This window comes from Peromyscus eremicus, chromosome 1, assembly GCF_949786415.1.
Source record: "Peromyscus eremicus chromosome 1, PerEre_H2_v1, whole genome shotgun sequence".
Classification (NCBI taxonomy): Eukaryota; Metazoa; Chordata; class Mammalia; order Rodentia; family Cricetidae; genus Peromyscus; species Peromyscus eremicus.
Window position 1 is genome coordinate 169183825 of NC_081416.1, and position 12315 is coordinate 169196139.

General features: G+C 52.5%; 1 protein-coding gene across 1 annotated transcript; it reads right to left on the reverse strand.

Annotated features, from left to right (window-relative positions):
* Positions 1–209: 209 nt before the first annotated feature.
* On the reverse strand, positions 210–12058 carry Plaur (plasminogen activator, urokinase receptor). The gene is made up of 6 exons (XM_059253531.1): positions 11950–12058; positions 10357–10500; positions 4095–4250; positions 3326–3460; positions 1353–1499; positions 210–622 (listed from the first exon to the last, which is right to left on the reverse strand). Exons 1-6 carry the CDS (start codon positions 12038–12040, stop codon positions 393–395), a joined length of 903 nt encoding a protein of 300 aa, XP_059109514.1. The 5' UTR covers positions 12041–12058; the 3' UTR covers positions 210–392.
* Between the last annotated feature and the right edge of the window lie 257 nt (positions 12059–12315).

The window sequence follows — 12315 nt, forward strand, 5'->3', positions numbered from 1 at the left end:
TGGGGAGGCAGAGGCAGGCAGATCTCTGAGTTTGAGGCTAGCCTGGTCTACAGGGTCTGCCAAGGCTACATAGTGAGCCCCCCACCCCCACCCCAACTTTCTTCTTCCCGAAGCTGAATGTGACAGGGGAGCCTTATTCACTGGTACAAAAATCTTTTATTTATATATATATATAAAATAAATTAGAGGAATAGCAATGATAATAATAACAACAGCAACAACATTAATCACGAGCCCCCTGCTGCCCACAGCCTTTGTTCCCCTTCTCTTCTGGTTCTTAGAAAAACTGAGGCCCAAAGACAACAATGATACTCGCATCTATCCACAGAGATGGAGCTGGGGGGGGGAAGGACAAACGTCCCTGGGTCCAGCCAGGGCTTGGGGCTCAGGACTCAGTTCCAGGGGAGGACACCCCATAGTCCGAAGGTCAGGAGCAGGGAGACGATGAGGCTGAGGCAAGCAGGGCCTGGCCCGGGGGCCCTGCTTCTGGGGTCATTACAGCCACTGCCATCACAGCAGGAGATGTTGAGGTGGGTCAGGAGGAAGGCGTCTGCCACATGGGAGCCTTGGCACCAGGAAGCTGTGGTGCAGCCTCTCACGGTGTAACTCCGGTTTCCCGGCGCTGAGGAAAGAGGAGAGCCGTTGAGACAGGAGCCCTCAGTGGCAGGCTCCTGGTGGTGGGTGCCATAGCCAACCCCGTCCCCTGTTGTGAGCAGTGCTCCCCAAAGTGTGTTCCAAGGACCCCTGGCAGTCCCTCAGACTCACACCAGGGTTGCCTTCATAGTAACTCTAAGGTGTCATCTGGCCCTTCGGAGCTTCTGAGTGTACAAGAGACGCTTTTCCAGAGAAACCCCAGGACATGTGATATTGCAACAGGCTGAACAGGAAAGCAGACACGAGGACCAGATGTCTGCTGCTAAAGCCAGACGGGGAGAGGGCTGCCACACCGTAAACAATGACAGTCCCCTCTTTGCATTTTTTCATTATCAAAAACAGGTTTGTTTTTTTTTTTTTCCATTAAAACTATAATTTATGAGATCAGCTGTGTTGGCACATGCTTTTAATCCCAACACTTGGAAGGCAGAGGCAGGCGGATCTCTGTGAGTTCGAGGCCAGCCTGGTCTACATAGAGCTGCAGGCTAGCCAGGGCTACATAGTGAGACCCTGTCTCAATTATTTATGTTAATTATTTATGTATAACGTTGTGGATGGCTGATGTTGGTTTGACCGGGTCAACCCCCTTATTGCAATTTGCCCTTCCTGCGTGTAAGTACCACCCATCTGTCAGTCAGTCTGGTCAGCACCCTGTGCCACAATGGGTCCCCTTCCTGCTCCCTCCCACCAGGCCTCACCATCTAAGCCCGTGGCCTCCAGGCACTGATTCATCGGTCCCCGGCAGTCAATGAGGGAAGTCTCTTTGGAGGAACATCCATGGGTGCTGTTCCCCTCACAGCTGTAACACTGGAAACCATTCGGTGGTAAGTCCTGAAGATCCAGAACTTAAAGATGAAAAAAGACAGGGACCGAAGATAAGCATTGGGACCAAGCATCCGTCTCATCTGCCCACGCTCAGCCCCAGATGCTAGGGCGCCACCTGGTGGTCATGTGTGGGAACTACACCTTTTGGGGTCCTGTTCTCTAGGACAGCCCCACCCACATCCAGCTAGGCCTGATGAGGGACCCTAACTAACTGTCTTATGAAACAAGCCCTACCCTCTCAGAAGTGACCATACAGAGCGACATTGCTTACTGTGGCAGCCACTGGTCACCTGAGTTTCTTAAGGTTTAAATTAGTTAGCGTTACATATGATTCTAAGACTGGTGAGATGGCTCAGCAGGTAGAGGAGCTTTCGGCCAAGTCTGAGGACCCTAGTTCAATCCCCAGGCCCCACATGGTGGAAGGAGAACGGACCCCTGAAAGTCGTCCTCCAACCTCCACACATGGCCCACTGGCGTGCAGGAACATACACACACAAAATAAATGCAAATTTAAAAATAAAAATGATACGTGTGTGTACTATGTGCATGCAGATGCCTGCAGAGGCTGGAAAAGAGCATGGGATCCCTTGGAGCTGGAGTCAGAGGTAGCTGAGCTGTGAGCTGCCCAAACACGGGTGCTGGGAACTGAACCCAGGTCCGGGTGGTATCCCCTCTTCACCACTGGGCCATCTCTTCAGCCCCCAATACAGACGATGTTTATTACTGTGGAAACTCCTGTTGGTCTGCAGTCCAGGGATTAAAGGCATTGCTCATCATGCCTGGCTTTTCTCTGTTCATTTTCGGAGACAGGGTCTCATGTAAGCCAGGCTACCCTTGCAGCTCATTATGTGGAAGACAGCTTCAAACTTCTGAACTTTCTGCCTCTACCTCTGGAGTGCTGAGATTGTTTTTGGTTTAAATAAATTAGTATTAAACAGTAAGTTTGGGACTGAGATGGCTCAGTGGGTAAAGGTATTTGCTGGCAAGTCTGAGGACCTACCTGACGCGTGCCAGGCCCTGATGCCCACCAGCTGTCCCAGGAATCAAAAGCAGGGGTTTGCATAATTTTAACACTTTTTTTCTTTTAAAGATTTATTTATTTATTTTATGACTGAGTGCTCTATCTTCATGTACGCCTTAATGCCAGAAGAGGGCATCAGATCCCACTAGAGATGGTTGTGAGCCATCATGCGGTTGCTGGGAATTGAACTCAGGACCTACGCAAAAGAGCGGCCAGTGCTCTTAACCACTGAGCCATCTCTCCAGCCCATTTTTTGACACTTTTAAGAAAGATTTATTTATATCAGTTTATGTGTATGAGGTTCTGTGTGCACGTGTGTCTGTGTACCATATGCATGTGATGCCCATGGAGTCCAGAAGAGGGCGTCAGATCCCCTGGAACTGTAGTTACAGACGTGAGCATGTGGGTGCCGGGAATCAAACCTGGGTCCTCCGCAAGAGCAGCGTGTGCCCTTAACCACGGAGCCACCTCTCCAGCTCTATTTAATAACATTTTCATGAGATAGCTTCTTTGGCCTTCACCTCATGCTGACTGTGTTGGGACACCACCGTGGCCAGGACGGCCAGGCTCTATCTACCTTCTCAGGACTTTGTCACCACAGTTCTGACCCAGGGTGGGCAGAGCTGGGGGTCTGGGGCGGTTGAGTGGGCTGCATGTGCTGAAAGAGCGGCCCTGAGCCAGCCAGCCTCGCAGGCCAGGGCAGGCAGGCTTCCGGGAAGACGTGAGTGAGCCTGACGCGGGAGAAAGGGAGGAGGACTCAGGAAACCGAGAAGGATGGCAGTTTCCAGACGGAGCCAAGAGCGTCCACCCCGCCCTGTCCCTCACCTGGGCCACCATTGCAGCGCGAGGCGTTGCAGCATTTCAGGAAGTGAAAGGTGCGGTTGCCGTGGAAACCTGCTACGCCCGGGCACCCGGGAAGACTGCCACAGCCTCTGGTATAGTTCTCATCCTTCGCGCTCCCTGCAAGGGGCAGAGAGGTCAGATGGTGGTAAGGAGCTGGCTGTGGATTTACCCCCTTGAGCAGCCCCCCCCCCCCCCCCGTTTCCTTAGAGGCCTCTTCTTACTGAGGCTAACTTCATTCCTAGCCAAATGATTTCATTTTCCATTCTTCCTTTGTTGGATGATAAAGGGGGCCCATGTGATAAGTAGAACTTCGTGTATTTGTGGGACTTCCAGAAAGAACCCTTACTAAAAAGAAAGAATGGAGATATCTATCTATCTATCTATCTATCTATCTATCTATCTATCTATCTATCTATCATCTATGGGGTGGGAGGCTTTCTTTTTCCTTTCCTTTTCTTCTACCTGGAACGTGGGCACCAGTCTGGATGTCTGGCGGCCATATCATGCCATGGGGCACTCAAAAGCGTGCAAGCAGCATGTGAGACATGATGAAGTAACTGGGTTCCTGGTCACTCCCAGGCTGACCCAGTGACCCCGGACTTCCAGTCGTGTGTGTGTGTGTGTGTGTGTGTGTGTGTGTGTGTGTGTGTGTGTGTATGTGTGTGAAGTTGCCTCTTGCTTACAGTCCCCGTATTTGAAGGTCTCTGTCAGGTCCAGCCTAGAAGAGGACTCCCTGTAGGGGAGGGCTTACTTTCCGAGCTCGGCAGGGTCACCACCTCCACACATTGCTCTCCGGGGTGGCGGCACTGCAGGATCTGCTCCCGGCCCCTCTCACAGCTCTGGTCCAAAGAGCTGCAGGACATACACTCAAGGTAACGTCCCCGGGGAAAGGCAAGCCCTCGGGCTCCTAGGAAGAAAGGAAAGGGGTGGGTTGGAGGCCCTGCAGAGAACTCCCCTCTGAGTTCAATCATCACCGAGCCTACTTATCCCAAGTCTTTCTAGAACGTATCCTGTCTCTTTCAGCCATAGGTACCCCTCATACCAGCCTCTGCTCTTGCCATGACCATCTTCCACTCTACTTCTCACGTGGCCTTAGAAAGAAGACTTGAAAGGATATCTAACCCAGTTCTCCTCGGCTCAAAACCCTCACATACTCCCCATTGCTCTTAGAATAAAACCCAGGTGCCTAATTATGGCATTCAAGGCCCACTGAAGACTGGGTCCTGGCCACCTCTCCTGCCTCATCTCCGAGACCAGCCCTTCCCATGCTCTCTTCCATACTGGCTCCCCAGTCTCAGAACATAGACCCTCACTGGCCTCCAGACCTTCCTATATTCTGTTGTCTTTGTCTAGAACACCTTTCCGGTTGCTCCTTGTTTTTCCTAACTCCTCCCCATTCTTCATCATCTTATTTATCACCCCTTCTAGGCAGGGGCTCTACCACTGAGCCACACCCCAGCCCCTCACTGGGGGATTCTAGGCAGGGGCTCTACCACTGAGCCACACCCCTAGCCCCTCACTGGGGGATTCTAGGCAAGAGCTTTACCACTGAGCCACACCCCAGCCCCTCACTGGGGGATTCTAGGCAGGTGCTCTACCACTGAGCTACACCCCAGCCCCTCACTGGGGGATTCTAGGCAGGGGCTCTACCACTGGGTCATTCCCAAGCCCCTCACTGGGGGATTCTAAGCAGGTGCTCTACCACAGAGACATGTCCCCAGCCCCTCACCAGGGAATCCTCCTGCCTCAGTCTCCCAAGTGGTTCTCTCCGCTGGCATCACCATGACTGGTTAGATCATTTGTGAATGAGCAATGAGGAAAGGGACTAAGAGGCTTCCTGAAGGTCATGTGACCCACTTTCAGAAGAGCATCCTGGGAAGAAGTGTGCAAAAGGAACTCCCCCCACCCCCAAGATTGGAAATTCCTCTTTTGATTTTTTTTCCCTGACTCAGTGTCACTGGGTACCCCAGGCTAGCTCTCAAACTTGCCATCTTCCAGCCTCAGCCACCAAAATCCAGGAATTACAGAAATGTACCACAGTGCCTGGAGGAAGATCTGCTTTTCATTTTCATGGACGTTTGTGGGAAGCAGCAGGCTGTGGGCCTTTTAGGCATTTTTCCTTGAACAAGATAGATGATTTGGCTCTGGATGGAATGATTCACCTAATTGCCTTGAGCCTGCCAGTGGGCTGCCTCGGCTCAGACACAGCTCCAATCTCCTGGGTCAGGAAGAAGTGGCTGTGCCAGGCAGGAGGATGGTGTGAGCCAAAGTCTGGGCAAAGGGTGACATGGTGTTTCCAGGGAAAAGCAACCGGTCCAATTGGCCTAAGCTACAGGCTTTGAGCAAAATAACAAAATAAGTTATCATGGGTCAATCAAGTGGGGCTTTGACCTTTCGGGTCCTCCATCCCTGAGTGATAATTGTGACTCCAAGGTAGAGCATTCTGGAAGTAAAGGCAAAGACAAAATGTGCTATTCAACGAAACAGCTGGAGACGAAAGATTCTGGTTACATTGCGAGATCCTGCATCCCCTCCCCCGCAAAAAAAAAAAAAAAAAATCAAGGGCAGAGAATGCAACTTGATAGTAGAGCCTCTGCCTAGAATCCCCCAGTGAGGGGCTGGGGGTGTGGCTCAGTGGTAGAGCCCCTGCCTAGAATCCCCCAGTGAGGGGCTGGGGGTGTGGCTCAGTGGTAGAGCCCCTGCCTAGAATCCCCCAGTGAGGGGCTGGGGTGTGGCTCAGTGGTAGAGCCCCTGCCTAGAATCCCCCAGTGAGGGGCTGGGGTGTGGCTCAGAGGTAGAGCCCCTGCCTAGAATCCCCCAGTGAGGGGCTGGAGTGTGGCTCAGTGGTGGAGCCCCTGCCTAGAATCCCCCCAGTGAGGGGCTGGGGTGTGACTCAGTGGTAGAGCCCCTGCCTAGAATCCCCCAGTGAGGGGCTGGGGGTGTGGCTCAGTGGTAGAGCCCCTGCCTAGAATCCCCCAGTGAGGGGCTGGGGTGTGGCTCAGTGGTAGAGCCCCTGCCTAGAACCCCCCAGTGAGGGGCTGGGGTGTGACTCAGTGGTGGAGCCCCTGCCTAGAACCCCCAGTGAGGGGTTTGGGACTTGGCTCAGCAGTACAGAACTAGCATGCCCAAGACCCTACCTTCCATTTGCCGTACTAAAAACAAAATGTCTAACATGCAGACCTGTGACTCAGTCACCTCTTGGTTCTCCTGGAGTCACACACCTGAGTCTCTACCTGCCTCTGCCATGGTTTAGATATAGTTTGTCTCTCTGAGGTCATGTGTTTGAAGCTCCGTTTTCAGAGTGGCAGAGTGGGAGTGGAAGGACCTTGAGGCAGGGAGCTAGGCGGGAGGAAGCTGCCAGGCCATCCACATCATGGCTTTCGCAAGGGATTAATTAATGATTAACTTTGGAAGGGACTCCAGGTTGACTCCCAGGAGAGAAAACTGTTTTTAATTTCCCCCCTTTATTTTATTTTATATGCACGGGTGTCTTGCCTGCACTTATGTCTGTGCACCATGTGCACGCAGTACCAGCAGAGGGCGCTAGACCCCCCCCCCAGAACTGGAGTTACAGACAGTGTGAGCTGCCTGGTGTAGGTGCTGGGAACTGAACCTGGGTCCTCTGTGTCCTCTGGACCAATGTCTTAACCACTGAGCCATCCCAGAGCTGTGGATTCCTGTGTTTTGAATTCTCCCTCAGCATTTAGCCACGAGGTAATGGGGTTTGGGGGTGAGTGTGGTGTGTATGTATGCTGGGGGAAGAGCTCGGGCCAGAGCCAGCATCACGCTGTGTGGATTTCCTCTGCCTCAAACTTCGAGTTACATAAACCTTTTCTCTCCTGTTATAATTTATTTGGGTTGTTCTTATTTTTTTGTTTTTTGAGAGTAGGTCTTACTCTGCAGCCTGGAACCTGCTAAGTAGACCAGGCTGGCCTGGAATTTACGGAAATCCTTCTTCTGCATCCTCCCACGCACTGGGATTATGGGTGTGTGCCACCATGCCAGGTTGAACAAACATGAGGACCTGAATTGGGTCCCGAGAATTAATGTAAAACTCCACAGAGGCAGTTGCATAGGCCTGTAATCCCAGTGCTGGGGGTCGGGGGCAGAGTCGGGGGGCTCCCTCCAGCTTGCTGGCCTGCCAGCCTATCTTCAAATCTAGTGAGATGCTCTGTGAACAGCATAGGACACTCACCATCTTCCCCTGACATCTTTGTGCATGCGCACGTACACACCCACACATCACACACCCACATATCACACACCCACGCATATGCTCACAGGTGTACACACGCACACACATAAATACATACACACACGAACACAAATTCTTTTTTTTTCTGTCCCTTTGAATCAATCAATCAACATCTGTTCTAGAACTTGCCCAGCTTCCCTCACCGGCGCACACAGTCACGCTCAGCTCCGGAAGGGCTGATCTGTTTCAGCTCCGCCTTCACCCCCTGACTGGGGTCTCAGGGGATCTGAGGTGGCTACCTGCACCTCTCCAGCTCCGCCGGCCCAGGTGTCCCCAGGAAGCTCAGCTTGCTGCTGCTGGGACCCCCCACCTCTGCATGTACACTTGCAAAAAACTGCAGGGAGAATTGTCTCCAAATCAGGGGACCTCATCCAGGCCCAGGCCTGCCTTGCGGCCTCAGTCTTGGGGCCCTCTCTCCACGGCTCTGTTTCCCTTTCACAGCGCCGCTGTGTGTTTGTGTGTGTGTGTGTGTGGGGGGGGACGAGCCGTGCCACCTGTGAAACTCTGTCTGGCTTCTCTCTTCCAACAGTCACAGGGCCCCGAGTCCCTTCCTCTGATTTGTGCGCTTCAGAGACGTCTGTCATTTGTCCAGCTTTATAGCTGTCACCCGCAGAAGCATGGCACTGACGTAAGTGACTCCATCACGCCCAGAAAAGCAGCTTCTGTGCACGGGTCACACATCACTGAGGTCTCCTTCTCTACCTTCCAAAGCTATTCCATCAGGACACTTCTGTCCCCGCCCAGCGGACACCCCCACACGCCCCCTTACCCACCCCCTCCGTACCTACCCCTCATCCACCTATGTTCATTTCCCCCTCATACTCCAGGGTCCCTCGAATCTCTCTCCCATGCTAAGGGCAGAATCATTTCTCAAAAATACAAGTGGGGGAAGGGATAAAAAAATAGAAGAGAGGGTCTCAGGACGGGGTGCAGTTCGTAGATTGCCAGCACTCAGGAGGTGGAGGCAGGAGGACCAGGCATTCAAGGTCACTCATGGCCACCTGGCAAGTTCAATGCTAGAGAGGGCTATCTAAGAAACACAAAGGTCAGTCGTGGCGGCACACACTTTTAATCCCAGCACTCAGGGGGCAGAGGGAGGTGTATCTCTGTGAGTTCCAGGCCAACCTGGTGTACAGAGTCAGTTCCAGAACAGCCAGGGCTACATAATAGAGAGACCATGTTTCAAATAAACAAACAAACCCCGGGGTCATCAAGATGGCTCAGCGGGTAAAGGCGCTTGTAGCCAAACCCAAAGACCTGAGTTCAAGACCCAGGACCCTCAGAGTAGAATGAGGGAATCCACTCTCACGAGTTGTCCTTTTATCTCCACATGTAACATGGCAAGTATGTGCACACCTAAACCCGAATGAAACTTTCTTTGAAAAGGAAACTACTCATCCCTGCACCAGAAGATGCTTTGTAGGTGGGATGGAGGAACAAACCAGGCACGAAGTCAGTCTCTTCCCTCATGAGGACCCTGGGACACAGGCCCGTAAAATCAATTTCCATCCAGGGCCAGACCCTGCAGGAAGAGCAGCAAGGAGAGCTGCTCCTTCCTCACCGGCCCTGGCTTTCTCTGTGTGCACTTGGACCACCAATCACAGCCTAAAGCCATCAATCAAAAGTTTATGGAAGCTTATCCTTTCTCTCTACACTCTCCCCACACTTTCCATGCCAAGGATCAGCCTTTTGTTGTTGTTGTTTTTGTTTTGTTTGTTTTTTAAAGGTTGTTGAGGGGAGGAAAACAGATACCACACATGCTAGGCAGGGGCTCCTCCACTGAGCCACACCCCAGCCCCTCACTGGGGGATTCTAGGCAGGGGCTCCTCCACTGAGCCACACCCCAGCCCCTCACTGGGGGATTCTAGGCAAGGGCTCTACCACTGAGCCACACTCCCAGCCCCTCACTGGGGGATTCTAGGCAGGGGCTCTACCACTGAGCCACGCCCCCAGCCCCTCACTGGGCGATTCTAGGCAGGGGCTCTACCACTGAGCCACACCCCCAGCCCCTCACTGGGGGATTCTAGGCAGGGGCTCTACCACTGAGCCACACCCCCAGCCCTACTTTTTCAGATTTAAATTTTTGTAAATTTGTTGTTATTATTATTATTATTATTATTATTATTATTATTATTATTATTATTATTTTGTGTGTGTGCGCATGTCAGAGGGCTACTTTGTAGAGCGTTAGTTCCCCCCCTCCACTTTTACATGGAATTCCGGGACTGAACTCAGGTCACAAGGCACAACAAGCACCTGTACCCAAGGAGCCGTCTCCTCTCTGGCCCTCCTTTCTAGTTTTTAGTTTGAGACAGAGTCTCAGTCGCCCAGACTGACCTTTGACCTGTAATCCTCCTGCATCAGCCTCCCAAGCAGCTGGGATGGCAGGCAAGCTCCAACAAGCCTGGTGGACGGGCCATCTTACACACGACAGCCTCGCTCTGTTACCCACAACCCAGGCATGATTTTACAATCTGGAGAGGGGCTAGGCAGCTCAGAGCTACCACCCCAGTCCTCGGGAAGCGGAGGGGGGAGGCTCTCCCTTTTCCATCCGCCTGGGCTGTAGAGTGGGATTTTGTCTCAACCAGACAAAATAACTGGGTGTGAGAATATTTTGAGATGGGTTGGGAGATGACTTGGGAGACATTGCTGGGGAAAAAGACACTGGGGGCAGGACTGGAGATGGATGAGCGGGATAAGGAGCGGACTCGGTGCTGGCGTGCTGTGGGTCTGGGCGTGGTGAGGACACCTGACTCACCAGGCCTGGGTCTGTTGCAGACGTCTGTGGCACACACGACCTCTTCCAGGCTGATGATCTTTGAGTTCACGCGGTAGCTCATGGTCCTGTTGGTCTTCTCATAGTGGGCACAGTCTCTCGCTACCAACTCCAGCTCATCGTCATCTAGGAGGAACACAGCTTTAGTCCCGACAGGGTCCCTAGTCCCAGCCAGCCCTCGGCACTCCTGGTCCCAGGGCCACCCGTCCCCGGTGCTGCTCCTGTGGGCTTTTCTTCTTGTTGGAGCCAACTCTGTTACTCTCTGGAATTATCTTCCTCTCCCCCATACGCATCATTTGGTTTATCTGGATCCATCTACAACTCTCTCTCTCAAGGTCAATGACACCAGCAGAGACAGGGTCTTGCTATGTAGCCCAAACTGGTTTGGGGCTCCCGATCCTCCTGCCCCAGCCCCCCCAGTACTAGGGTTACAGGTGTGTTCCAAAGTGCCCACCTTTTCAGTAGCACGTGTCTCAACCTGCTCAGCTGCCTCTCTAGCCTTGTCTCAGGGCTTTTTGTGGGTTTTTTTTTGTGTGTGTGTGTTTGTGTGTGTGTGTGTGTGTGTGTGTGTGTGTGTGTGTACGTGTGTGTGTGAGTGTGTGTGTTTTTATGTGTAGCTATGGCTGTCCTGGAACTTGCTCTGTAGACCAGGCTGGCCTCAAACTCACAGAGATCCGCCTGCCTCTGCCTGGTGAGTGCTGGGATTAAAGGTGTGCGCCATCACGGCCCTGCTGTCTCAGAAGTTACATTAAAGTCAGATGTGGTGGTGCACACCCATAATCCCAGCCCTTAGGAGGCATGTTCAAAGTCATCCTTGGCTATATAACATGGCAAGTTTAAGGCTAGCCTGGGCTACATGAGACCTCGTCTTAAAAAAATCCAAGACCAAACAACAACAAACCAAACTCCCCCCCACCCTCACCCCACCCCACCCCGCTTCAAAACAGCAAAAATATTTGGCATTACTGTGCATGGCACATGTGCCAATTTATCCCCTCTTCAGGGTCTCACCAACTTTTTTGTTTGTTTGTTTTTCTAGACAGGGTTTCTCTGTGCATCTCTGGATGTCCTAGAACTCGATTTGTAAACCAGGCTGGCCTTGAACTCACAGAGCTCTGTCTGCCTCTGCCTCCCAAGTGCTGGGATTAAAGGCACTGGGCATCTCACCAACATTTAAAAAAAAATCTTTTTAGATTTATTTTATTATTTCTGTGTGTATGAGTGTTTTGCCCGCATGCATGTCTGCTGCCCAAGGAGGTGGTGAGCTGCCAGGGGGGTGCTGCACATTGAACCTAGATCCTTTACAAGACCAACAAGTGTTTGTGTGTCTGGGGGTGAATATGTGCACGAAGGTGCCGGTGGGGGCCTCGGATCTCCTCCCTGGAGTTGAAGTTGCTGGTGGTTGTGAGCTACCCCATGTGGATACCAGAACTGAACTGGGCGGGGGGCCTGGAGGAGCAGCTGGTCTTAAGTGCTGGGCAGAACGTCTCTCCAGCCTCGTTAGATGTTTAAATGTCTGCATTTCCTTACTGTTGCTTCCTGTCAAGTTGATGTGTGTAGAGGGGTCGACCTTACCTTCCCATTCACGGAGCACGGTGGTCCTGCAAAGATCCTGGCCCAGGGCACACTCCTTCACCAGGCACTTCTGGTTACTGCCACACTGCATGCACCTCAGGCCCTGGGAGGCTGGGAGGAGAGGAGATTCAGAGCCAGGATCTGCCTGCTCTCTCTCCACCAGGCTGCCAAACTGGTCTCTAGGTCCGGTCCCCTCAGATTCGTGCATCATGTCCTGGCTACCCTTAGTTCTCTCTCTCTGTCTCTCTAGTTGTATAGTCCAGGCTGACCTCAAACTCACAGCAATCCTTCTGCCTCAGCCTCCGAAGTGCTGAGATCACAAACATGTATCACTTGCTGGAACTCTGCCCTCTTGAAAAGGACTTC